Genomic DNA, 27,983 nt, shown 5'->3' with positions numbered 1-27,983 from the left:
ATCCATGCTGAATTCACCACCATGATTTTTTTTTTTTTTTAAATTTTATTAAAAATTAATACATGTTACATTTTCAAGTGTAAATACTGAAAAATAGCCTATGGCAAAATAAAAAGGCACAGGATTAAAACCAGCTTAATTGTTTCCATGGATACATGTCTGCTATTTGGCAAAAGGTATTTTATACACTTTCTACAAGAATAAGCATCATTTTAAATATATCTCTGAAGGGTGGGACCCTGCAATTTAACCATAAAGACAGAATTTGTACTCCTACAATGTGATAATTGTAGTGATGCCTCACTTGAAGGGGGTTCTTTGGAGCAGAGGAACTCAAGTGCAGGAGGAGAGTGCGACAGGCATCTTGACACAGAGCTCACTGTCACCACAAATAGCAATCCATGAACAACAAAGCGGCGATCAAAGTGCAGGGGCACAGACAGCACGAGAGTTTACACCAGCCCTAACCTGATCTGGGGGAAAAATGCACCAGAACCAGAACACTGGAAATGGAGCAGTGGAACAGTCTCAGACAGCACTGCTGAGCCCCCAGAAAGTGGGGCCGACATATTAAAATTATTATTCCTTTCTGAAAAATAGATTCGTGGCTGCTTGTTGGTTTTGTTTTCTTGTGTAAGAACGAGTCCTTGTAACCCTGAAGCAGAGTCTCAGTAACAGTCAGGATGTCCTTGGAAACAGTCCTTGAGCCTGGGGACACAGCGTGGCTTTGCCAGCCCCGGGCTCCATCCCCGTCATCCCTGTGAGATTCCCAGTGGCACTGGGACAGCTGAGGGCTTCCCTGGCTCTCCCTGCAGCAGCTGCCCCTGCTGCCGTTCCTGGGGCTGAGCAGGACACCGGGCACATCCCTGCCAGCAGCTGGTTGTGGTGTCACCAGAGCCCCATCCTGGGTTACCACACGCGGCACGTCCCCGCGGGGTGCATGGCCGTGCCCTTCTTGCAGTGGAACACCTCGGAGAAGGCTTCAAAGTTCTGCAGGGAGCCCATCACCCTAAACAGAGAGAAGGGACTCTCATTTACATGGAAAATTGCTGCTCTGGGGGACAGAAAGTGGTTTGGGACCTCATGTTGGGGAGGATGCGACAGGAAAGGCTTATAAATAAGATTGCCTGGCAAAAGATTTTGAGAATATGGAAACTATAAGTGAGATTGAAATGAAAGCAAGCTTTGAGATACCTCAGTTACTGAATGACTTGAAAACAATGGCATGGCTGGCTGAAGGTAATCCCCTTTTGATGGAACAACACCCTGTGCTTGCAGACAGGCCCAAGGGTCAGAGCAGACCCTGCCAGCTTGGCAGAAGAGGCCCAAAGAGGAGTTTTTAGGGTTTAAAATGTAACACAGTATGGTAATGTAATGATTCTTATAGGCTGGATGTAAACGCTGTCAGATTTGTATTTTGTACTAGATTGGTTAGTGAGAATCAGAATATTCAGCACAGAAGATTTATTGTATTGGAACGGGAGCCTCGCTCTCTTTTACTCTTCCTCACTCTCTCATCCTCTTTACCATGCTCTTGCCTTTTTCTCTTTACCTCTCTCTCTTTTTTGGGCCTGCTCCAGCTGTGGCTGGCAGCTCCCAGCAGGGCCCTGCACCAGGCCCTTTGCAATAAACCACAAGTTCCAAGCCCTGGCTTCAGAGATCTCTCATCTCCATCCATCCCAACTGTCCTAGCCCCCGATGCTCCTACACCTCAGAACTTGATTGCAATTCAGAATATGGGATGCTTCAGGAAATATGGGTAATATGGGCAATGAAATGCCAGGACAGAGTGGGCTTGGTCCTGCTCCATCCCCTATTGCCACTGTCAGATTTTCTGAAAAATCCCTTCACCAGGATTTCTTCTCCTGAGAAGCCTCAGAGAAGAATGAAAACAATAATTATCTGATTGCTTCTCCGGTGTTTGGCTGCTTTGGGATGTGGTCTGGACATTTTTTACCAACTGTTGCATGTTTGATTGGTTTAATGTGAATTGTTTCTAATTAATGACCAATCACCATCAGCTGTGTCAGACTCAGGAGTCAGCCACGAGTTTTTATTATTCATTCTTGTTAAGCCTTCTGTCTGTATCCTTTCTCTATTCTCTTTATAGTTTTAGTATAGCAATGTAATGCAATGCAATGCAATGCAATGCAATGCAATGCAATGCAATGCAATGCAATGCAATGCAATGTAATGTAATGTAATGTAATGTAATGTAATGTAATGTAATGTAATGTAATGTAATATAATATAATATAATATAATATAATATAATATAATATAATATAATATAATATAATATAATATAATATAATATAATATAATATAATATATCAGCCTTCTGAGAACATGGAGTCAGATTCATCTCTTCCCTCATGCTGGGGACCCAGCAAAGACCCCACCCTATGGATTGGCAAATTCACCTGCAGGTCAGGTACAGGTAAATGCTCTCCTGCAGTGTCCTGGAAGCCATGGGAGAAAATCTGGAAATCACTCAGGAGTTATCTTGTTATCAGTTATCAATTATAAGTAGCAGTTATCTGTTATCAGACTCTCCTGTGCTGTTGTGGTGCAAGGGATTGAATGAAGTGAGTTGTGAGTTAGAAAATGAGTAAAACCCACCTGTACTTCAGAGGGCTGTGAACATCTGTCTTTATGGACTGACTGGCATATTCTGGTCTGTAGGAACCACACCAAACCTGCACAGGGAGATTCATCATTAGTGGGTCACTATTGGGAATTCACGTTGGGAACCTCTCAGCTCTCCTAAGAACCACCCCAGTTTGCTGTGATATCACTGGGCTATGTTTTATAGAGAGGCAGAATAGATGCAATTATTTATTAATTAGCTTTTGTTTTATCAAGATCTGGTGCTCTGGGACAGATCTATCTGCCCTTGATTTCCCCCAGGGGTTTGCTCCAGCAACGTCCAAGGGCCTGAGGCACAGCCCTGTGTGTTCTCACCTGGGCAAAGTTGAGGAAGAAAAGCTGTTTGTGGGACATGTTCAGCCCAGGCAGCTTTGGCTCCTTCCCTTCCTGTTCCAGCCACTTCAAATAGGCCTGGAAATGATCACAGATCAACTCAGAGGAGCAGCAGGAGGATTTTGAATGGGAGGAGGGATTTTATTCACCATATGCATTAACCAGCATGCTTCCCTTCTGTATTTGTATACATCTTCTCTCTCTAATACAAACAGTGCAGAGAATTTTATGAAAAAGCTGTCAGCATAAGCACTGCTGACTTCATGGTCTCTTTCTACAGGAATTTGTATCTGTAAATGAAGTGTTAAATCTCCTCTGCTTCTCTATACTGATGACTTTTCTCTCTTCAGGTAACTGCTCATTAAATAGCAGATAACAACCTTGCTCAATGTTAAATCCATTCCCTGTTATTGTTGCACATTAATTGGCCAATTTGCTTTTTTTAGGTATATTGACACGATGGAGACAAGTTAATGTGCCCTCATGCTGGTTAATTCCCAATATTCTGGTTTCTGCAGCCTCTCAGGTGCTGAGACAGTCCCAAAGCATGAAACAGAAGGGAGAATGAGGATAAAAAGAGATCCAGCACCACAGAACACCCATGGATTCTGTGTGCAGGCACATCCCCTCCACATCTGTCATGGCTTTTAGAACAATCCTAATGAAGTAATTAATTGGAATGGTGTCCCTTAGGGCTGGAATTTAAATTTCCAAAAATTCAGGGTGTTCTATAAACACCCTAAACACCACAGAGAAAAAGTTTTACTGTGATATCTGTTAGGGCTTTTTGTAGGGAAGAACACTTCCTGAGCTCCACCTTTGGGCTGCTCCTGGGTGCAAGAATGGCAGCAAGCCATGGCCACATGAGCTTCCAGGTGTGCAGCTGAGGCTTTAGCTTTTAGAATATGCTAATAACATGTTAATTGTCAAATTTTAGCATGGAATAGTTCACAGAACAGGTAAAGTTTACTGACAGGGTGTTTGAGGATTACCTTATAAGCCTGTCGGACTCCTCCGTTATCTGCAATGTTTTCTCCTAATGTGCTTATGCCACTGACCTGTAAAAATAATCATTTATTTACTCTATTGTCAATAAAAACAGCAACTCTAAGAGCTACAGGTCAGTCATACAACAGCCTGACATGCCTGGAGCAGAGGAAAGCTGTGCTGGGACGAGAAAGGAGAGAATGAAATTAGAGAAATCACAGGGTCAGAGCTGTAGGTTGGAACAGAACACACACAAATATAACATGGACAGAACATCACTGCACACAGACCCTGGGCTTTCTGGGCCACACCAGTGTCCCCAGCTCATCCCAGCCCTGTAGAAGCTGGGGTTTGTGCTTATCCCCCATGGGGGTCCCCTATTAAAGTCAGTATTTAATAACATAAAGTACAAAGCCAGAGCTGGGGCTGTTCTTGTCACTCACGTTCTGTCCCCCTGCCAGCTCCCAGGTGTAATTCCCATACTGGTGCACCATGCACAGGGACTGCTCCTTGAAATGCAGCGCTGAGAAGTTGCTCCACCAGTCCAGCATGTTCCCATCCTTGTCAAAATTCCTACCTGCAGGAAAACCCAGGGACAAAAGGAAAGTTTTGAGCAAGATTTCAAAACTCTTGCAGTGTAGCAGCTGGGATGTTGGAGCTGCACTCCCTTCCTCTTTCCTCCTTGAATTTAAATATTTTGGACACAGTTTATTCTGTTCACAGATTTCACTGTATTTGGGAGCCCATGGATCTGCTTATTTTGTGTTTCTGCTCTGATGATGTAAAAATAACATTTTTTTTCCAGAGAATTGTCACTGCCTCAATTTTTTTTTTAACACCTGCTTATTTCTCGTGCTCTGTTCAGGAAACACTCCCTGCAAAACTTTCCATGGAGTGTTCCCAGTGTGCTCCTATGGCTGCTGAGCTGGATGTGGCCGTGCAGGGATCTTCAGTCCCAGTGCACTTTCATCCCTGCCATTCCTGCCACGAGTTTTAGCTGAAATAAAAACATTTTTTCAGTCATCTCCTCACCGTTGTCATCGAAGCCATGAGTGATCTCGTGCCCAATAACCATCCCAATCCCTCCAAAGTTCAGGGCCTGGGGCTGGTGCTTGCTGAAGAAGGGGGGCTGGAGAATCCCAGCAGGAAAAACTGCAAAGACAGGGAGAAAGAGGGAAATGCTGTAAGGTGGCTTAATTTTGCATCCTTGGCAGACAGATTGTTTGCTTGGTGTAAGGGTCAGGAAGGAACAGAAAACATAAAATGATTAGAAACAAGCTCATGCCTCATGTGAAATCGTTTCTCTCTTGATAAATGGAAAATGACAAGTTAATAAAGGTTTAATTTAGCACATCTGCAGCATCTCCCTGTTTGAGACCCAAGCAGCATTTACATTAAGCTTAGCCTAATTTCTGCAGTCTGGGTGGCTCTCAGCAGTGCCTGTGCACAGAGCAAACTGCAGAGCTGCCCCAGGGGCTGTAAACTCAGCAGCAGGAGCAGCCCAGGACGCACTGGGGGCGTTCTCTGGGTGCTGACACTGGTGCTGTGCCAGGCTTTCAACCTCAAGTGACAGGGGAGCTGAATATTCATCAGCAAAGTGCTTGAGCTTGAACAGCCAGGCAGCCTTGCCCACAATTCCTGGATGGGCACAGGCAGGTTTGCCTCTGGATGCAGACCTGCACTGTTGTGTGGATAAAATCAACTGGTTAAAAGGGTTTAAACCTACCTATCTGGTTCCTGTTGGGGGAATAGAATGCATTGACCACTGCAGCTCCAATTATCCATCTGAAAATAAATGTTGCACGCAGTTAGTCATGATGGGTTTTTTTTCCCCAGACATTTTTGAAATTTAATTCTGGTTAAAAAGTGCAAGGTATATAGGAAAGGATTGTAAGGATATAATATTTTCAGGGATTATTTATCTATATCTATATCTATATCTATATCTATATCTATATCTATATCTATATCTATATCTATATCTATATCTATATCTATATCTATATCATCTATATATCTATATCTATATCTATATCTATATCTATATCTATATCTATATCTAATCTATCTCTATCTCTATCTCTATCTCTATCTATATAATCTATATATCTATATCTATATCTCCCTGTATATATGTATATATATATGTATACATATATATACACACATACATGTACTATAGATCTATATATATGTATATATATATATATTGTCAGGAATGTATATATGGAAATATAAAGAAATATAATTTCCTCCTTAGGAGAAGGAAGAACCTTGTAACAAGAAGGAAAACCCTTATAAAGAGATTATATAAGGCAAGAATTCATGCAGGAAAAAGGGTGCCTTGATCACAGCTGTGAAGAATTCCTGATACCAGGAGATATCTGGTGGGTTCTTTATGGGCAGCTTTCATCCCAAACACACAACATTCAAAGGGAAAAGCATTTTTCACTTTATCTTAGAATTGTTTAACTGCTTGATTGTCTCAGCCACAGGCATTCCCAGGTACCCACAGCATGAGCTGAACACCCCCGCCATGAACCCAGAATTTAGGCTTGTGTCTGTGGCTCAGTCTGGAAACTCACATATCTTGGTCAACTCTCTCTCTCAGCTTTTTCAGGCTCTTCTGGGCTCCAGCTCGCAGGTTTTCCAGGATGTTTTCAAAGTAGCTGTGTTCACTGAAGTTTAACTGCACAAACAGGGATCCAAGTACATTGGTCAGCTGAGGAGGAAGAGGAGCTCCTCGTCCCACTGAATGTCCTCTAAAGGACGTTTTGGTTGCATGGTTTCACTGAATAGTTGGTTCTTTGCACCAATTATTTATTGATGTGTTTATTTTAATGTCCTTGGAAAGGGCAGTTGCACAGGTACAAATGTTCCAGTGGCAAGAAAGCAAAGGCAGGGTTTTACTTTGAGGGATTTAGTTAGATAAGCACTAAACACTTACATTGGCATATTCCAGGTCCAGTTTCTCATTGTGATCTTCCAAAATGTAATCTGGGTAGCCAATTTGTTCTTTGATTGCCATTGCCTGGAAGAAAAGAGTTGAATGTTTCCTCTTAATTGTGGTTTTTGTCAGTGTGCTGTTGTTGGGTTGTTTTTACTAAAGTTTCAATACAAAGAATAGTGAAATGTTTGGGTTTTTCCTTGGCTTTGGAATGGTGCTGATGGTCCTGAGGTCAATTAAAAGTTGGAAATGTTTTTTTTTTTTTGGGGGGGGGAAATTGCGTCACATCCAGTTGGCATTTTTATTGATGTGGGCTAACAAAGGACTGAAAGGAAAGGACAATGTAACAGGATCACAATGTCCTCTTTTCCTCTTGTTTGTGGAGAAACTGGATATGGTGATATTACAAAATTCCAAATATTTCATGTCCATGAGGGAAAACTGAAGTTCTTTGTTGTGTCTGACCTTCTCACGAGCTTTCTCCTTGGATGCCTCATCCATCCACTGTAACTCATCCAAGGTCTCCACGAACACTTCACGGATCTTCTCTATTAAATCTCGGACCTGAAAGAGAGCCAGGGAGATGCTCATCATTGCCATGCCCTATTCCCAGCTAAGGAGGGATGAAAAACTTCCTGCTGGAAAGCCACGTCTCCAAATTCTGTGCTCTAAACCATGGTACTGAGCACCTGAAAGTGTGGATGTGGCAGTTTGGTCAGGGAGCGGAACAGATAACTCTCCCAGGCATCGTTCTGGGAAAAGCTGTGAGAAGCTCAGAGAAAAGAATAAAAACAATTCTTATCTTGGTCTGTGCACCTGGTATTTAGCAACATGTGGAATGTTGTCTGTGATTTTTGTAGAGAGAGATATGCAAGAAAGTGTTGTTCCTAACGATCCAATGGCATGAGAAATGTTGTTTGAGAACCAACCAGGTTCTGGGTGAACGATCCTGCCTATAAATATGGGGAGTTTGGTAATAAAGTTTTGCTTTATGCCTTCTGAGCTTTTGGAGTCAAATGTCATTTACTTCTTGCAGTTCCTAATACAAAAATGACATAAAAGAGCATCACAAATGAGTCCTTGCACCTTCTTGACTGGTGGATAACTCTCCCCGGCATAAAACAGGGAGCTGACACCAGAGGGAATGGGCACTGTGGATGTGTTGCTGTTGAGTCATGAACAACACAGCCACCCAAGGCATTCAGAAGGCTAACTCACTTTATCAGAAAACCCATTCCTTTTTATATTCTAGTCCACTATAGGTGGACATGATTGGTCCCTTATTCAAAAAACCATCACCATTGGCTAATTAAGAAGACACCCACTTGCAAACAACCTTATGGGCTGTAAACAGCTTATGACAAAACACCGGGTGCAGATTGTTCAGAATTCTTTCTCTCCAGCTCCCTAAAGCTTCCCAGGCCGACTCATGGCAAAGCTTATTTAGCTTTCTCTGACTCTCTGACCAGAGAGCTGCCACCAGAGTGGATGTACAGTAGTATGAAGGGTAAACTACATACCATCCTCTTGCTCTCACCAGCAAAAGTCTCCCGGACATACATGGCTCCCACCGCGTTCTCCAGGTTGTTGTTGACGTAGCTCACGCACTCCCTCCAGCGCGCCTCCTCCAGCGTCGTCCCGTACAGGGCCTGCAGCACCAGAGCCCACATTAACCCAAAGCTCTTCCAAACACTGCCTAAATTAACCCAAAGGTTTCAAACTGCCGCCTGAATTAATCCGAAGGTTTCAAACCGCCACCTAAATTAACCCAAACACTACCTAAATTAACCCAAACCATCCTAAATTAACACAAAGCTTTCAAACCATGATCTAAATTAACCTGAAGTTTTCAAACCACTGCCTAAATTAACCCAAAGCTTTCAAACTGCCCCCTAAATTAACCCAAAGGTTTCAAACCACTGCCTAAGTTAACCCAAAGCTTTCAAACCATGATCTAAATTAACCCAAAGCTTTCAAACCACTGCCTAAATTAACCCAAAGGTTCCAATCCACTGCCTAAATTACCCAAAGGTTCCAATCCACTGCCTAAATTAACCCAAAGCTTTCAAACCATGATCTAAATTAACCTGAAGTTTTCAAACCACTGCCTAAATTAACCCAAAGCTTTCAAACCACCACCTAAACTAACCCAAAGGTTCCAAACCACCACCTAAATGAACCCACCCAAATTAACCCAAAGCTTTCAAACCGCTGCCTAAATTAACCCAAAGGTTCCCACTGCTGAGATCTGGCTTGTTTGAGGATTCCGTGATGTAATCCCAGTATCTAGAATGGTTTGGGCTGGGAGGGAGCTTAAAGTTCATCTCTTTCCAAAGCCCTGGCAGGGTTTTTGTGCCGAGCAGGCTGGGTTTGGTGGCAGTGGTGCTCTCCTCTTGGTGAAGAGAGGAAATACCTTCCTGTAGCTGGCCCGAGCGTCCTTGAAGCGCCGGCTCAAGCTGCTGACCCGGTCGATCACCAGCCGCCAGATGAGGTAGTTCTGGATGGTGCTGTGTGGGCAAGCAAAGCTGAGCTTAACCCCCTGTAAAAACCAGCACTAGGGCAGGCAGTCACAGGGGAATCTCAATTTTGGATGGAGGCAAGGAAGGAAATCATTGCTGCCAGCCCTGGGTGTCACAGCATCTCATTTAACTGCAGAGTCATCCAGCCTGAGGACTGGGCTGTCATGTCTGTTCTGGGATTCATTTCTTATTTTTCTTCCTTCTAGAATGTAACAAGAGCTAAGCCTGTCATGTGTTTTTTTCTTCCCATTTAACCTTTGCTAAGCAAGCAGCAAGTGAGACACCTTCTACTGCAGTATTTGGAATTTGAAACCTCCAAAGGCATTTCCTGTATTTTACAGGGGTGTCATTTTCCCTCAGAAGCTCAGAACTAGCAAAGGGGGTCCAATAATTGACATTTCAGCAATCCTTCTGTGACTTTTGTCCTACCTATCCCGCAGTCTCTTTACCTGGCTGAGTACTTGGAGATAATTGCTTTCAGCTCTTGCAGATAAGGCATCCCATACACAACCACCTCTTCCTCTGGGTCCACCTGAACACTCACTGAAGACATGACACGTTGGATGAAGAAGGTCCAGTTAAATTCCTAGGCAGAATTTAACAGAGAGACATTCAAGTGTCGGATGATTAAATGCCTCAACAGTCTTATGACCTTGAATGCAGCTTTTAAAGAGATTCTGAAGGCAAAATCAGGAATAGGAATGATTTTATACCTTTTTCTTGAAGCACTGATCAATTCACAAAGCCATTTCCAACTGGCAAGTAATTAAGAGACCCTGAAGTATGAGACTGCTCATGAAACACTTACATTGAATGCAAACTTTTCCTGCAGCTCTGCTAAGGTCATTTTGTTGTACAACAAGGTCACATCGTGCCTTTCCTCTGCTGGGGTGGTGGCCTGAAGACATTCACAAGGTTATTACTGGAATCAACTGACAGAAATATCAATGGCTGATATCACATGCAGGTGCACACACACACACACACACTCCAATGATATTCGGATTAACCAGTTTGTTTTGGGAAAAGGAAAATCATTTGGTTGTGCCCAGTGCTGCTTCCAAAATTTCAGTACAGGAACCTGGGTGCCCCCTATTCAATAATGTTTCAGGGATATGTTGAGCCAGATGGTTCCTCCTGTCCTCTTTAGAGTGGAAGGATTTCTGGGGGATTTTTAGGGTGCTGTGGGTTATTAAGGACGCAAGGGAGTCTGCCCTGGTGTTATCCCAGTGCATGGTTAGCAGAAGGTGAATGATCCTGCTTTAGAAGAGTTCCAAACAGAAATAAGGCTGGGACTGGAGTAGCACAGCAGGCAGAATGAGAGACACAGAAGCTCTGATTTTTGGGCTGCTCATGGCACAGAAAATCTTCTTCCCCCACTTGTTCTGTACTGTGGATTTTCTGCTGCACAAACCAGCAAGAGACTCTTCCCCCTCACCCCTTGCTCCCCACAGCTTCCTGAGGAGTTCTTGACCTCTCTACTCACGTTTGCAATCTCTGTTTCAAGCTCCATGACCTTTGCCATCTCCTCTTGAACAAAGGAATCATCCCTGGACACGTTCTTGTCTTCCCGGATCATTTTGGCCAGGGTGATCATGAACTGCAGATAAGCTTCCCTCACCTGCACTCGGACACAGAACAGGCAGAAAAGGTTTGCTGTCCATCATTTCATAGAATCCCACAATGGTTGGGGTTGGAAGAACATTAAAGCCCATCCAGTGCCACCCCTGCCATGGTAGGGACGCCTTTCACTATCCCAGGTGGCTCCAAACCTCATCCAACCCAACCTTGGACACTTCCAGGGATCCAGGGGCAGCCACAGCTGCTCTGGGCACCCTGTGCCAGGGCCTAACCACCCTCACAGGGAAGAATTTCATCCCAATTTCCCCTCTAACCCTGCCTTCTGTCAGTTTGAACCCATTCCCCCTTGTCCTGTCACTCCAGGCCCTTGTAAACAATCTCTCGTCACTATTTCTGTGGTTCATCTTCACATTTCCCATCCAGCAAAGCATTCTGTTTGTCATGAATACCTTACAGGGCACTTGCCAGCCTCAAAACAAAAATTCTCCTTCTCTGGTGCCATGCAAGCCTGGCACTCTGAGTTAGAATTACTGCTTGGGCAAAGAGGAGGCTCTGTGCTTTGAGTTACACCATGGGAACAGCGATCCAAAATTCCAGGGTGAACAGGGAAGGTTTGAGTTCTCTGAAAGTAATACCATAAATCTTCTCAGGTCTGGTTTGAGTGTCTGAAAGGAAAGCTCTGTTTCAGACAGTTCCCAGTGGCACCTTTGCTTTATTCCTGATGGGAGGCTCTGGCTGATTTGTGCCTCAGAAAGGGCCTTGAAAAGACATTTGGCTGCTGAGGGAGTGCTGATCCCTGATGCAGGAAAACTTGATGCTACCTGTTCTTCCCCTCACATATTTTTCTCCCTCTGTAGACCCTGGAAGCCAGATAAACACAGTGGCTGTGGTGAAATTGAGTCTGGGCACTTAGAGATGATGATTTGTGGTTTTAGGCTGAATGCTGAGCCTTAATCAGGCCAGACTCCCCCAGGCCTCAGGAGGAGTTTTGCCAAAAGATGCTGGACTAAGCACAGGGGGAGTTTGGGTCATCAGAGTTGGGCTCATTGTCTGGGGGCAGCGAGCTGGTAAATACAAATAAAAAGGGGTTGTGTCTCCTCCTTGGTCATTAGGATTAAAAGCACAGCCTCAGCCCCCCTGCTCTGTGCCTTCAAATTAAAGCTGTATTGAGCAGAACTGGTTTTCTTTCTCTAATTTAGGATTGTCTCTGCACTCTACCTGATTTCCTACCTCCTCCAAGTCAATCTATGTCATGCCCCAATGCATAAATATCTCTCTTTCCTGCTCTGGGTGCTGCTGTGGAGGTGACACTTGCAGGGGAGATTCCTGGGTCAGCAGCTTTCCACACTTTTCCATTTCCAGATTGTTTTGCCCCAGGACCTGGTAGCACCTAAAGGTACCCAGAAGGTGTGGGGACAATCCCCTGTTATCCTCACAGGGCTGTATTTTAGCTAAATTCTATATAAAATGTAGCCAAACACACTGAAGTGAGAAGAAAACTCTCCCCACTGATGTTTTCATCTGCCTTTACAACCACAAGACAAAAGAGTCTCAAATGCTGATTGTTGTCCCTCTGTATTCCCTTCCATTCTTGTTAGGAAAATTGGTTTGATGTTGGGCTGCAAATGCTCTTTGTTAGCAAGGCATAATTGAGGAAAATAAAATGTACTAAAGCAGTATTTTCATCTTGGAAACAGACAAATTATCTGGCTCTGTTTGCAAGAGCTTTCTGTGTATTTACAGAAACAGTGTTTTTGCAGAATCAGTGCTTTTGCCCTGAGCATTGGCAGGGGAAAGCAGCTAGAAAATAATCTCTCACAATTTCATGTAATTTTGGGGGAAGGGGAGGGTAAGTGGCAGCAGATTCCTGCTTGTTGAGCATCAGGGACTCAGAGGAAGATACAAGCAAATCCCCTGCACTGAAAATGTGGAGCTGTCCTTCAACATGAGAGACTGTCTAAGCTACAAAATGCAATTTTATTTTCTCACAACCTTCTTCATGAGTTGCCCAGCTCTGGGCAGGCTTGGTATTTATCCTGTTGTTCAGTCCTTTTGTAAAGTTTACAAAATGTTGGTTTAATTAGGAAAAACCATAGCAATGAGTGTCACAGCCTAGCTGTGATTGTTGCATAGTGTGAAAATTCATGTATTGGGGTTTTTGAAAGCACAGAGATAAGGAATAAAGTTGTTTTAGTGGCACAGAGTATATGAAAACAAGGGATACTTACTCTCTGATAGTTGCCCCCATTAAAGTAGTAGTCCCTGGATGGCATTCCCAAACTTGGCTGGTCAATCTGGAGGAAAATGCATTTCTTTGGTTAGTGATGAGCAGGAATTGGGGCTGTCCAAAGGAATCCTTGAAGGGCAGCAGGAGATGCTGGGAGTGCTGAATTCTCTATAAAGAGAATTTAGCACTCAGGGTTGGGGTGACCCCACTCCACACACCCAGAGAATTTGGGCTCTCCTGGCTCTGGGGGAGGTGGAGGGTACAGCTCTTATCTCTGGGTGTTCAGATAAGGACAGGGTGGATCTTAGTGTGGGTTATAAAGCAAAATCTTTCAGTGATCATGGAGACCCAAGAACAAATTTAAGTAACTTTTCTACGTTGCTTGACTTTAGGGCTGGACAACCAGCCCTAGGTTCTTCTTCTCAGGTTCTTGCACAACCATTCATGAACAAACTCTGAAATACTCTTTAGGTATTTTAAACCCATGGTTTCCTGCTATATATTAAACCCCATCCTCATTTTTGTTAAGTCACAAGAATTTACAGCCCTTAAATGCTGTAAATCAGCAAAAGTTCCATTGATCCTTATTTCTTTTGCTGAAACAAAAATGATGCTGCCATATAACATTTCCCAATATGTCTTGGAGACAGATCTGACACTCAGGGTGCAGAACTATTGCCTACATTTTACCACTATTGTTCAGTGAGGAGCTCCTCTGTCTGCAGCGTAAATAAGGATCCATTATGATTTTCTGGCATATAAAAAATTCCCTGTCCTTTTTGTTCCTTACATAAATGATGTGTCTGCTGGAATCCCTGTCATCATTCCACACGAACATGTCGATGAGGACGCGTTTGTTAAACCTGGAGTTCATGATGGAAAGGGTTTCCTCCATGCTCCAGCTTGGCTCTGGGAGATAAAAGGGAAAAAAAACCAAACCAACCAGAGTTAATTTGTCAATCTGTGTCAGACTGATTGAAGTTGTGCAGTTCACAAGCTGAAATTTTTGAGATCTATTTAAATGGATCAATGAGTGTCAAATGTGTGATAGCCTGACTTCTGTTTGGGAAGAGAAACTGAAAATGGAAGGATTTATTTTGGTGACAATGGCCTCTCTGCTTCAGTAAATAATCCTGACTGAGCCCTCCCAGGCCCAGCATTACCTTTGGTCTTACTCCAGTCTGCAGAAGCCACTGGCCAATCTCCAACCATCCTCAGGGCCTCCAGCAGGGGCAGGGAATCTCTTTGCTCTATAAGACCTGAGGGAGCAAAGGCAAATTCTGCATTGTTTTCATACAAAAATAATTGTTTTCATTTGCTCTATAAGACCTGAGGGAGCAAAGACAAATTATGGATTGTTTCCATACAAAAATAAAATTAGGAGAAATAGGTAACGGGCATAACAGCTTAAATTTGCAACTGAATGTGTCATAGCAAAAAATATCCTGAAACCATCCTATGTTAGTCTTCAGAAAAGGAATGAAAATACTTCTGCATAATAATAATACATAATAATTATACAATATAACATAATATATAATTATTAATATAACATATTAATAATTACAAGAAATATAATATAATAAATATAATAAATACATATAATATAATATAATATAATATAATATAATATAATATAATATAATATAATATAATATAATATAATATAATATAATATAATATAATATAATATAATATAATATAATATAATATTTATAACTTCTGCAATACTTCCAGGGCTGATTTGGAGTGGGTTGGTTTGGGAAGGATGAGCTGGGCCAGGTTTGTGCCTTCTGAAGGAAAGGCTTTGCATCCACGCCAGGGGTGTGTATCCAACATGCACCCTTTCCACATCCCAAATGGGTATTTTGAGGTTTAATGAAGTACCAAGGCATCTTCATCCATCTGAAGATGAATTTTCCAGGCACAGCCACATGGATTAAACAGGTATTGACTGGATTTTGCTTAAAATGCTTTGGTTTTTTCTGTACAGCTGGTTTTGAACAGGGGAATTGATGGAAGAAGAAGACACTCACTCTCATTCATGCAGGATCTGTAAAGGATTTTAGCTTTCTGAAATGCTTCTCTGTCCCCTTGATCTGAAGTCTCCAGCACACCTGGGGAAGGAACCATTGCAGTGAGATTTGTGCCCTGGAGACCTTGGATCATTTTACAGAAATCCCTGAGGATTCGGGGCTGTGAATTGTAGGCTGCAATTACTGTCAAACTGGAGAGCTCTTCATGCTATTAATGAAATGAAGTGTCAGGAGGAAGGAGCTGCAGACAGCTTGTCCTGCTCCTTTTGGAGTCAGCACCCAACCACCTCTGGGTAATTTTTAGTGGGAACAGGATGTCCCCACAAAATGGGTGTGGTGAGAGATGTAGAGATAAAAGGACCAGAGGGGAAAAAAAATCCCAATGAACACTTCTGTACAAATTAAATTGTCTGATGTGCAGCGAGGAACCTCTGAAATAAACACAGGTTTCAGGGGATGGAGCAGCTTCATCCCTACCTTTGAGGATGATCTCCAGCTCGTCCCTCAGGATGTCAAAGATGCTGTATCTGGAGCTGGTCTCTGGGATCACATGCCTGTTCAGCCAGCCCCCACAGGCATACTGGTAGAAATCCTGGCATGGGTCAGCTGTGGGATCCATGTTCTGGATGATTCTGGCAGCTGGGCAGCAAAAACGGAGAGCTGAATTCTACAGACTGCCCAGGAACCTCTGGGACTGCTGAAGACCCTCAAGGAGCTGCTTGGCAAGACCCATTCCCACATGTTATGACTTGAGGACTCCCATTTTCTGCTTAGAAAGGGATCTGAATGGCAGGTGTGGAATGGAAGATCTGAATGGCAGATGTGGAATGGCAGATGTAGAATTGCAGATGTGGAATGGCAGGTGTGGAATTGCAGATGTGGAATTGCAGGTGTGGAATTGCAGATGTGGAATTGCAGGTGTGGAATTGCAGATGTTAATGGCAGGTGTAGAATTGCAGGTGTGGAATGGCAGATGTAGAATTGCAGATGTGAATGGCAGATGTAGAATTGCAGATGTGGAATTGCAGGTGTGGAATTGCAGATGTTAATGGCAGGTGTAGAATTGCAGGTGTGGAATTGCAAATGTGGAATGGCAGATGTAGAATTGCAGATGTTAATGGCAGATGTAGAATTGCAGGTGTGGAATGGCAGATGTGGAATGGCAGATGTGAATGGCAGATGGGGAATTGCAGATGTGAATGGCAGGTGTAGAATAGCACATCTGGATGGCAGAAGAGTTGTCCCAGAGCACAAGACCTTGCAGGGAAGAGTGCCCAGTGCTCCCCTGGGCTCCAGTTCAGGCACTGCCCAAAAAACCAGAGTTCCCATGGGGGTGTTGGGAACATCTGTGCTGGACCCTCACCTCTCTTGAGGTGTAGATACCACAAATAAAAAGGTGAATGCCCCATGAGAGTGAAAATTCAGTCTAAAGGGAATTTTATTCTGCTTATAGACACAGACTGTGTTGGTCAGTCCATGGCCTTTGCCACACTGGCAATTTTCCTGTGCCTCTCATGAATGATATTCCTTACCCAAGGGGAAAATCTCATTCTTTTCATCTTAAACTCTGAATTATCTCTTTTTCAGGTTCAGGACCAGCCCACAAAGCCTCCCCTGTGCAGCAGGAACTCCCAACACCCCATTACCTGCTGTCACACACCCAGGGGTGGTACAGACGTTGCCCAAGTTGGTGCCATAGTGGGAGCCTGCAGGGAGAGGAGGAAAGCAGATGGAATTACTTGTTTTGGAAGGGAATTCCTCCCAAAATCACTCACCAGAGCCCAATCCCAGTGACAGCTCAGTGCTTTGAGAGCAGGAGAGTGAATGTTGGTGCCTGTCAAAGACATAAGATGAAAACTGTGAAGAAATCTGAGGATTTTTGAGGAAAATTTGTTGGCAGCAGCATCACAACAGCCTTGACAGTGAGTTTTATCTCTCCTGGAAGGAGAATTAGACCATCTTTTCTACCTGCTAACTGCCTCCGCAGTCTACCCAAAGTGTGGGATCCTTTTTTTAGATAATCTATTAAAATGCTCTGAGCATCTTCAAAGCCACTGAGACTGAGAGGTTTAAACAGGGGGCAAAAAGCCCAGGGCTGGGTTGGTGCTGCTCTGAGTCACCAGGATCCAATTTAGGAAATGAAATGGCTTTAATTTCTTCAAGCATTTGTGTGTTGAGGAGGGCCAGCCTGTCACAGCCTCCTTTGGCCACAGTTTCATGAGAATCTGGAATTTTCAGTGCAGGAATAAGGAGACTGTGTGGACCTGTGTTCAAATTTGATTTCAGCATGGAAAAGGCCACTGAAGTCCTGCTCTTGGCTGCTCATTTTCTATTTTTTGAGTGCTTGCTTTGTGACGTTCTCCCAGTGCAGAAGACCCCCCAAAAAGCCATGCACACACATCATTTTTGATGCTGGGTATTCAAGTGAAGGTTCTGGTGATGCTGGGCAGGTGTCAGGTTCCTGCAGAGCTGCACTGGGAGGGATCTGAGGGATCTTCTTGGCCCTGGGAAGGAAATTAATTTTGCTGCTTTAATTTCAGATTTGAGAAACTGGATGTCTTGCCTTACTGCCCACTTATATCAAATAGGCAACAATGTGGCTCCACTGTGAAAAACAAAATCTTGGTCCTTTCCAGCAGATTTAGCCATTTTAAAGCTTTGTTTTTGATCCTTGTTTGCAGAAAAGAGTTACTAAAAAAATCACTTTCAACGCAAGTAAAAGTGCTTTACATGAGAGCAAACAAGATTACAGTAATTCAGGGGGAAATAAAACAGTGGGGGAGAAAAGAGGGCTTTGAAGTTCATCACTGGAAGTGACATAAAAAGCCCCCACTGTGCTGGGGAATGTTCAGGGCTCAGCTGAGCGTGGCTGTGCTGGGTGGGAGCACATCTGCAAGAGAAAAATTCTGTGTATTCTGTGTCCTGCCCTGAATTCGGGCTGTCCTGCTCAAATTCTGTGGCTGGAAACCTGAACACGGGAGGAGCAAAATACCTGGAACAATGGGAAGCTTCATAGAGATAGTTATATATTTATTTTTCTTTTTTTTTTTTCTTTTTTTTGTTCTTTTTTTTTTCTTTTTTTTTTTTTTTTTTTTTTTTTGTGTTTGTTTCAGCATTTGTTGGGGTATTTTTTTGTGTGCTGGATCAAGCCAAGCCAAATTTATGGAGTTTGTTAAAGCCTCTCATAATTAAACAATTGGCAAAACCCAAACCTAAAAGCCCAGGGAATCCAAGGGGGAAATAAAATACTTGGAGGGAAAAGAGATGAGTAGTTCAAGGGCAAAAAGGAAAGGAGCAATAGCAAAGAGCAATGTGAGGAAGAAATAATTCTACTCCAAGAATTTCGTAGTAGAATCTCTCAAATTTTGTAGAAACAATTTCTCATTGTTTCCCGGGGACCAGGCAGGACTGAAATGAATAATTTATTTATTTATTTATTTGTTTGTTTAATTTAAATTCAAAGCTTCTCTCTGTACTATAAGCTGACAATGTCTCACTCCAATTTCTGCTTGGAGCGCGGTTTGAACTCCCCTCCCTCCGCCAAGGCCTCGTGGTTGTGATGCTGTAACCGAGCAGGGGAGCCAGAGTTTGGAATTCCAGGCCTCTGAAACTCTGCCCCAAGCCCAGACCATGGGAAATGGCTGGGGGGGGAGATCTCAGTTTACCTGGAGAAGTGTCTCCTTTGTTTCTCTGTCAATTCTGCTCTTTTATTCCTCAGGACCTTTCCTGCCACAGCCTCTGGCCATGACCAGCTCTGCCCTCCTTGGCTTTACAGCCTCAGATCTTTGCTCACTCAGCTGGAACTTTGTCATCTGCACCTCCCAGAAAACTAGAAATGAACTTCAAATGCACCTTCTGAATTCTCAACAGTTCTGCCTTTTGCTTTCTCAATTAATTTTCTAGAACAACAGCCTTAGTTTTCAGTAGAAACACAGATATTTCTCTATTTATCTCAATTATTTTTCTAGAACAACAGCTCAAGTTTTCAGCAGACACACAGGTATTTCTCTATTTATTTATCTGAATTAATTTTCTAGAACAACATCTCTAGGTTTCAGCAGAAACACAGGTATTTCTCTATTTATCTCAATTACTTTTCTAGAACAACAGCTCAAGTTTTCAGCAGACACACAGGTATTTCTCTATTTATCTGAATTAATTTTTTAGAAGAACAGCCCAAGTTTTCAGTAAAAACACAGGCATTTCTCTATTTATTTATCTGAATTACTTTTCTAGAACAGCCTGAGTTTTCAGCAGAAACACAGGTATTTTTCTATTTATCTGAATTAATTTTTCAGAAGAACAGCTCAAGTTTCAGTAGAAACACAAGTATTTCTCTATTTATTTATCTGAATTAATTTTCTAGAACAACAGCCCAAGTTTTCCATAGAAACACAGGTATTTCTCTATATGAATTAATTTTCTAGAACAGCTCAAGTTTTCAGCAGAAACACAGGTATTTTTCTATTTATCTGAATTAATTTTTTTAGAAAAGCCCACGGTTTCAGCAGAAACACAGGCATTTCTCTATTTATCTCAATTACTTTTCTAGAACAACAGCCCGAGTTTTCAGCAGACACACAGGTATTTCTCTATTTATCTCAATTACTTTTCTAGAACAGTCCAATTTTTCAGTAGAAACACAGGCATTTCTCTATTTATTTACCTGAATTAATTTTCTAAAACAGCCTGAGTTTTCAGCAGAAACACAGTTATTTATCCCAATTAATTTTCTAGAACATTCTCTAGAAGCTGTTGCTCTAGGAAATGAATTGAGAGCAATACCTGTGACAGCCCAAGTTTCCAGCAGAAGCACAGCTGTTTCTCTCTTTATTTTCCTCCCTGGCCAAGCCTTGCTGACAGCTGAGTTACAGCGACAGAGGGGCTCCTGCTTTGGCATCCATTTCAGCCTGACACAGCAGCAGCAGAGAATTGATCAGGCAGGAGGAGCTTTCATGGAGATAAATGGGATGCCCTGAGCTGTGGGACTGCTCCAAATGGAAGAAAATGAGGGAAATGAAGCACTCCAGAGGTGAACTGCTCACCTGAGAGCTGGGACATGCTTCAGACCCCTTGGGGTCACTCTAGAGGATTTTATTGTCTTAATTTGGCCTCGCAAGGAGCCGCTGAGCCCTGTCCTGGCCAGCAGCAGGAGCAGAAAAATCAACTTGTGGCATCTCTGGGTGGCTGCAGCCCCATTGAGCAGCTCACTTTTGGGGTGATGGTGCTTTTCAAACCCAAATTTTTCAAACCCAAATTTTTCAAACCCAAATTTTTTCCAGAGCTTTACTGCAGCTCATTTTTAAGAGAATAAAAGCCAAGTCAAGTTTCTGCAGGGTTCTGGAGGACACAGCTTGTGTTTGGTGTCTCCCCTTTCCTGGCCAGCAGCAGGAGCAGAAAAATCAACTTGTGGCATCTCTGGGTGGCTGCAGCACCATGAGCAGCTCACTTTTGGGGTGATGGTGCTTTTCAAACCCAAACTGCTTTTTCAGAGCCTTGCTGCAGCTCCTTTTGAAGATAATAAAAGCCAAACCAAGGCTCCTGCAGGGCTTGGTGTCTCCCTATTTCCTGACCAGCAGGAGGAGCAGAAAAATCAACTTGTGGTATCTCTGGGTGGCTGCAGCGCCATGAGCAGCTCACCTTTGGGGTGATGGTGCTTTTCAAACCCAAATTTTTCAAACCCAAATTTTTTCCAGAGTTTACTGCAGCTATTTTAAGAGAATAAACAAGTCATTCTGCAGAGCCCTGGAGGACACAGCTTATATTTGTGTCTCCCCTTCCCTGGCCAGCAGCAGAAGAAAAATAACTTGTGGATCTCTGGGTGCAGGATTGAGCAGCTCATTTTGGGGTGATGGTGCTTTCAACCCCAAACTGCTTTTTCAGAGCTTGCTGCAGCTCGCTCTGAGGGCGTCCGCAGCAGCGAATCTTGGGTTGGGTGCGCATTGAGCAGCTCACTTTTGGGGTGATGGTGCTTTTCAAACCCAAATTTTTCAAACCCAAATTTTTCAAACCCAAATTTTTTCCAGAGCTTTACTGCAGCTCATTTTTAAGAGAATAAAAGCCAAGTCACCATTCTGCAGAGCCCTGGAGGACACAGCTTATATTTGGTGTCTCCCCTTCCCTGGCCAGCAGCAGGAGCAGAAAAATCAACTTGTGGCATCTCTGGGTGGCTGCAGCCCCTGGTGCAGCTCACTTTTGGGGTGATGGTGCTTTTCATCCCAAATTGTTGTTCCAGAGCTTTACTGCAGCTCATTTTTAAGAGAATAAAAGCCAAGTCAAGCTTCTGCAGGGTTCTGGAGGACACAGCTTGTGCTTGGTGCCTTTGGAGGAGCACAGATGGCTGGGGATGGCACACATGGTGACAATTAGAGCCCCAGTTGTCACCAGGCACTCACTCACGTGGGAGCTTTTGCCTCTCAGCACCTTCCCCTTTCTCAGATCTCCTCTGGCACTGCAAGCTGCCCCTGTTGCTGTTAGAACAGAAATTTGCTGGCAGCAAACAGGGGAATTGCCAAATCCAGGTTTTCTGTCTCAGGCAGGGCTGTCTGTGCCAGGTGGCAGCGTCTTCACAAGGAGTGCAGAGCACAAATGTTTGGTTTTATTCCACCTTTCCTAGGATTTTCTACCTAGAACCATGGCTGAGCCAGAATTTGGTGTGAGAACCAGCAAATTTTGTGTTTATTGTGTTTATTTGCCCATTTTACAGCCCTGCATGGCCTGTCACCGCCCATTACTGCTCTGCATTCATGTGGCTCCATCTAAATGGGACTGAGCAGAGCCTTGCCACCCAAAATTTCATCATGCCATCCAAAATTTCATCATGCCACCCAAAATGTCATCATGCCACCCAAAATCTCATCATGCCATCCAAAATGTCATCATGCCACCCAAAATTTCATCATGCCACCCAAAATTTCATCATGCCACCCAAAATTTCATCATGCCTGGTGTGTTAGCTGCCACCTGATGAAATTCTGCATCTCCCCTCAACTGCTGGCTCGTTGGGGAGGTTCCATTGGAGCAGCACTGAAGGAGAGGAGCCAGAGCTCAGCCACCAGCTCCCCTCAGTTTTTAGTTCAGATGCTGCTCCTGCTCACCAGGCTGGTGTAAATCTGTTATTTTAGTGCACAACAATCACATTCAGCACAGGAAATGCAGGGAAAAAAAGTGTTTTTTTTTGTTAAAAACCACCTCCAGAACAAGGTGCTGCTTGGTTTGTGTTTGTTTGGAGAGAGACCTTCCTGACAGCCAGCAGGGACAACTTTTGGGGGTGCAGACACAAAACCACCAGTGAACCTTCCTCCTCAGAGCCAGAAATTCAATGAAATAACCAGAATTACAGGAGCAGCAACTGGGTGAGGCTGGAAGTTGTTTGGAGGAGCTGCTGAGTGATGTGATGTGTCAGCTACAGAGGTTTGAGATGTTCCTCAGGCTGTGACTTTGCAGCAAGGGAAGAGGTTTGGGTTCAGGAAATGCAGAGAGGGAGCTGTGAAAAAGCTGCTGAGATGGGGGTGAGGGAAGGATTGAGAACCTGACACCCAAATATTACTTTATTCTTCCTATGTCTTCTTTCAGCTTATTTGTCTGAATTAATTTTCTGGAACAACAGCCCAAGTTTTCAGCAGAAACACAGATATTTCTCTATTTATCTGAATTAATTTTCTAGAACAACAGGAAGAGTTTTCAGCAGACACACAGGTATTTCTCTATTTATCTGAATTAATTTCCTAGAACAACAGCCCAAATTTTCAATAGAGACACAGGTATTTCTCTATTTACCTCAATTACTTTTCTAGAACAACAACCCAAGTTTTCAGCAGAAACACAGGTATTTTTTATCTGCATTAATTTTCTAGAACGACAGCCCAAGTTTTCAGTATAAACACAGGTATTTCTCTATTTATGCCAATTAATTTTCTAGAACAGCCCAGGTTTTCAGCAGAAACACAGATATTTGTTATCTGAATTAATTTTTTAAAACGACAGCCCAAGTTTTCAGTAGAAACACAGGTATTTATTTATCTGAATTAATTTTCTAGAACAGCCCAGGTTTTCAGCAGAAACACAGGTATTTTTTATCTGAATTAATTTTCTAAAATGACAGCCCAAGTTTTCAGTAGAAACACAGGTATTTCTCTATTTATCTCAATTACTTTTCTATAACAACAGCCCAAGTATTCAGTATAAACACATGTATTTCTCTATTTATCTCAATTAGTTTTCTAGAACAACAGCCCAAGTTTTCAGCAGAAACGCCCTCAGATGAGGGTGGTTTTTTGGGTCTTTTTGACATTTTTGGATGTCAAAAATGCCCAAATTGTGTCCAGACCTCTGTAACTGCACTGCTGTGAGAGCTTGAGTGTTTTTGTTGGCTGGGAATAGAGATAAAAATCCCAGGCAGCATTAACAGAACTCCAGGAATTATTGCTGTGCCCACAGGCCTATTTCATGCACCACAGTGCTCTTCTGCAAGATGTATACAAGCAGAAAAATATTCTCCCCCGAAGCACAAAGCCTAAACATGCATTTAGAAATTAAAAAAAATAAAAGTGAATGCAAAGCAGGACAGGCAGTGCTTTAATTTTCTAATTTAATTCCTAATTACAAGCGAAACAAAATTATTTTTAGAAGCCTGGGTAGTGTCATTCTGACCAAGGGTGCATCAAGGTGAAGTGAGAAATCTGGGTCTGCTCTTAGTGAGCAATCCAGTGTCCCATGCACATTGAAAAATTAACATTTCAGTGAAATTAGCAATAGGAGATTCCCAGGATAACACTGGGGGTTGTATCACATGAAGGGTGCTCAGCCACATTGGTTTTTTCCTGTTTTGTGGGTTTTTTTCCTGTTTTGTGGGTTTTTTTTTTCCCCTGTTCTGTGGGATTTCTGTGTGACAGAAATTTGAGCCAGAGGTGCTTTTCTCATGGGGAAAAGGGATTTGAGGTTTTGCCTGAGCATTGGGAATGGGCTGAAGCAAAACAGAGCTAAGGGGGGCACTGGGAAAAAACTTTTAAAGACAAATAATTAAAAAAAAAAAGATATTTCTGCTGCAGGAAGAGTCTGAAGAGCTCTCATTGCCTCAGCTCTTGACCCAAGCAGGGCATGTGGGCAGTGCTCTGTGAGGATGGAGCTCCTGCTGCTCATCTCCCACCTGGAATTTCCTTTCCCACCTGAAATCTCATTTTCCACGTGGAATTTCCTTTCCCACCCGAAATTTTATCTCCTACCTGGAATTTAATTTCCTACATGGAATTTTATCTCCCACCTGTAATACCATTTCCCACGTGGACTCTCATTTCCCACTAGAATTTTCTTTTCCCACCTGGACTCTCATGTCCCACCTGGAATTTCATTTCCCACCTGGAATTTCCTTTCCCACCTGGAATTTCATCTCCCACGTGGAATTTCATTTCCCACCTGGAATTCCCTTTCCCACCTGGAATTTCATCTCCCACTTGAATTTTCCTTTCCCACCTGGAATTTCATTTCCCACCTGTAATCTCATTTCCCACCTGGAATTTCCTTTCCCACCTGGAATTTCATTTCCCACCTGGAATTTCATTTCCTACATGGAATTTTATCTCCCACCTGGAATCTCATTTCCCACCTGGAATCACCCAAAGCTGGAGGCTGCTCCAGCTGTGAGCTGGGGTGGGGACAGAGGCACAAAGTGGCTCCAGGGCACAGCTGGACACAGCTGGTGGGGTGTGAGGAGCACAGGGCAGCAGAACACCAGCCCTGCACTCAGGGCTCAGTCTGGGCAACGTTTCCAAGGGAAGTTTAATTGCAGATATTAGCTGAGAAAAATATTTAGGTTTTAGACCTGTTTTCTCACAGATAAGCCTTCCTTGAACACATGTAGTGAGCACACACCCTGCCTCTGGATTTGGATGAGACCCACACTTGGGTAAATGTTATTCATACCTGAATTCTGCATTGTCTGGAGCCAGCAAAGGACGTGGGGCAGATTTCTCAAATCCTTTCTGCATTCAGGCAGCAAAACCCTGCCAAGCTCAATGTTTGATACAGAAACTCCTCCTCCAGGACCTGGCTCTGGGGGATTTATTTCCTCTCCTCTCCTGAGCTAATGGAATAAACTTTCTGATGAACTTTATGAATACCAAACACTCAGATTTTGCCTGGTGTTTTGCTGGAGTGACCAATGGCAAGGCTTTTGTCATGAATTATTGCTCAGGATTGTGCAGTGTTTCACTCACAAGTGCTGAAAATGCAGCTCCCTGCAGCAAGGGAGGCAGAGGCAGTGTGTTTTGCTGCTGTGTTTCGCTCCAGTTTTGCTGTTCCCGCTTTAATTTCACTCTGCAGTGTTTTAACAAAGCTCCCAGTCCAAGAGGCTTCAATGGAAGTGGCAAACACGAGGCAGAGCTGCTCCCGAGCATTTGATGCTTCACAGGGTTTTAAAGTGGGACTTTGCACTTGCCGTGCCAGTGGGAAAACTTTGGTTTTACCAAGTGTGCTCTGCAGCTAAAATATTTAGGCAAAACACTTCAAACTAACGCGCCTCAATGTCAGGTTTCTGGCAAGGTATTTGCATTCAAGTCACTGAAGCAAATCACACTTAGAGATCCAACTGCCTCACGGAATATTTAAAAAGTCTCCTTTTTCCTCCTTCTTTTTTTTTTTTTTTTTTAAGCTTTCACATTGTAATAAGCAATTTCCCCTTCAGGGAGATTGTTTTTAGGAGTGTTTTAAAGCAGCTGTTGCTTTAAAAAGCCTGGCAATAATGAATCTTGGCTCGTGCTTGGATGAAATGAGGAAATGTCAGTCCTCACACACAGACACACACCTTCCCTCTGAACCAGCACATCAGCTTTGTCAAAGCAGCTCTGAAAACAACAAACTGCATGGAGTTAAATAAGAGCACAGAATCTCACAGAGCATGATTCAGAATTTAAGTGAAAGCCAACATGATCTCTGTGCACAAGGCAGACAGAGCTCAGTCCCCCACAGAGGTGACCTCACAATCTCCCTGTATTTTTGTTTGCATTTAGCTCTGAGGAAAAAAAATAATAAAAAAAAAAGGACTTTTTCTGCTGTTTGCAGAGGGAAGGGGAAATTAATTCAGATTATTCCCAGGTTCTTACCTCTGCTGCTGGCATAGAGGATCACCAGGGCGACGGCAGCACAAGTCATGAGGAGCAGCAGGACAGCCAGCCCGATGGCCACAAAGCTCCAGGGCTTCTTCCCAGATTTGGTCGATTTTTCCACAATATCCATTTGACTTTCTGATTTCCCCATTATTGTAACTCTAAATCAGGGAGGGGAAAGGGTTAACAGCACGGCTACATCAGGATAGGGAGAAGAAAAAAAAAAGAAAAAAAAGGAAGCAGGATAAAAACAAAGAGAGCAAGGAAACTTCCGAATTATTACATGTATTTGTCCATTTGATTGTCCACAGATTTGCCAAGCTCATTCTCCATCTCCCGTGCCTGCGTGTCTGCTCTGGGGGCAGTGTCACAACTTCAGGAGCCTCTTTGGGAAGTCTGGAAAAGTCTCATGACCAGGTTGGGCAACTCCTTTCTCGCAGGCAGGGGAGGAGGGGGGCAAAGAGCCGCTTTCACTGCCCGCTTCCAAAGTATTCCCAGAATAATCGGAATAATCCCTCCGTGGCGCTGGGCAGCTCCGCAGGGCTCTGTCACCACGCAGGGAATCCAGGCTGGGACTCTGTCACCTCTGTCACCACTCAAGGGATCCGGGCTGGGACCCCCGCAGGTGCCCCGGAGCGGCTCCGGGGGCACGGGATGGGCACAGCGGGCGGCTCCGGGCACGGCGGGCGGCTCCGGGAGGCTGCGGCTCTGCCCGGCTGCTCCGAGCCATGCTCAGGCTCGGGAGCTCAGCCCCGAGCCCTTCCCAGCTCCAGGGAGATGCTCCGGGGAGGAGGAGGGAGTGGGATGGGCTGGAGGCGCTCCGAGCCGCGGCGGCGGCTCCCGAGCTCCGCGGGGCTCCGTTAGCCCGGGATTCTGTTATCCCGGGGTTGTGTTAGCCCAGGATCCACCCGGGATTCTGTTAGCCCGGAATACACCCGGGATTGTGTTAGCCCGGGATGCCACCCGGGATTCTGTTATCCCCGGGGCTCTGTTATCCCGGGGTTCTGTTATCCCGGGGTTGTGTTAGCCCAGGATCCACCCGGGATTGTGTTAGCCCGGAATCCACCCGGGATTCTGTTAGCCCGCGATGCCACCCGGGATTCTGTTATCCCCGGGGCTCTGTTAGCCCCGAATACACCCGGGATTCTGTTAGCCCGGGATGCCACCCGGGATTCTGTTATCCCCGGGGCTCTGTTAGCCCCGAATACACCCGGGATTGTGTTAGACCTGACTGCCATCCAGGATTGTGTTAGCCCGGAATCCACCGGGGTTCTGTTAGCCTGGAATGCCACCCGGGGTTCTGTTAGCCCCGAATCCACCCGGGATTGTGTTAGCCCGGAATGACACCGGGGATTCTGTTATCCTGGAATGCCACCCGGGATTGTGTTAGCCTGGATTTCCACCCGGGGTTCTGTTAGCCCTGGATTTCTACCCGGGGCTCTGTTATCCTTGGAATCCCGCCCAGGATCCTGTTATCCTTGGAATGCCACCTGGGATTCTGTTACTCCTTAAATGCCACCTGGGATCCTGTTAAATCCGGGATGCCACCCGGGATCCTGTTAGCCTTGGATCCACCCGGTATTCTGTTATCCCTGGAGCCAC

General features: G+C 44.1%; 1 protein-coding gene across 1 annotated transcript; it reads right to left on the bottom strand.

The window, feature by feature from the left end:
• Positions 1–123: 123 nt before the first annotated feature.
• MMEL1 (membrane metalloendopeptidase like 1) lies at positions 124–27,118 on the bottom strand. The gene is made up of 23 exons (XM_030963784.1): positions 26,665–27,118; positions 26,379–26,542; positions 16,926–16,985; positions 15,757–15,918; positions 15,280–15,360; positions 14,407–14,502; positions 14,034–14,152; positions 13,245–13,310; positions 10,922–11,056; positions 10,244–10,333; positions 9,885–10,021; positions 9,330–9,423; positions 8,437–8,565; positions 7,382–7,480; positions 6,917–7,000; positions 6,555–6,658; positions 5,696–5,754; positions 5,002–5,121; positions 4,413–4,546; positions 3,975–4,040; positions 2,965–3,060; positions 2,623–2,699; positions 124–1,009 (listed from the first exon to the last, which is right to left on the bottom strand). The coding sequence occupies exons 1-23, from the start codon at positions 26,712–26,714 to the stop codon at positions 910–912; spliced, it is 2,322 nt and encodes a 773-aa protein (XP_030819644.1). The 5' UTR covers positions 26,715–27,118; the 3' UTR covers positions 124–909.
• Between the last annotated feature and the right edge of the window lie 865 nt (positions 27,119–27,983).

The sequence above is a fragment of the Camarhynchus parvulus genome, chromosome 21 (genome assembly GCF_901933205.1).
Source record: "Camarhynchus parvulus chromosome 21, STF_HiC, whole genome shotgun sequence".
Classification (NCBI taxonomy): Eukaryota; Metazoa; Chordata; class Aves; order Passeriformes; family Thraupidae; genus Camarhynchus; species Camarhynchus parvulus.
Note: the sequence above shows the minus strand (reverse complement) of the source record. Positions and strands in the feature narration are given on the sequence as shown.

Coding starts and splice junctions, on each gene's coding strand:
- MMEL1 (XM_030963784.1), bottom strand. CDS start 26,714: ATGGAGAATGAGCTTGGCAAATCTGTGGACAATCAAATGGACAAATAC. Junction 11,057..13,244: donor ATGGGGGCAACTATCAGAGA/GTAAGTATCCCT, acceptor GTCCGAGTGCAG/GTGAGGGAAGCTTATCTGCA. Junction 4,041..4,412: donor AGCTGGCAGGGGGACAGAAC/GTGAGTGACAAG, acceptor TTATTTTTACAG/GTCAGTGGCATAAGCACATT.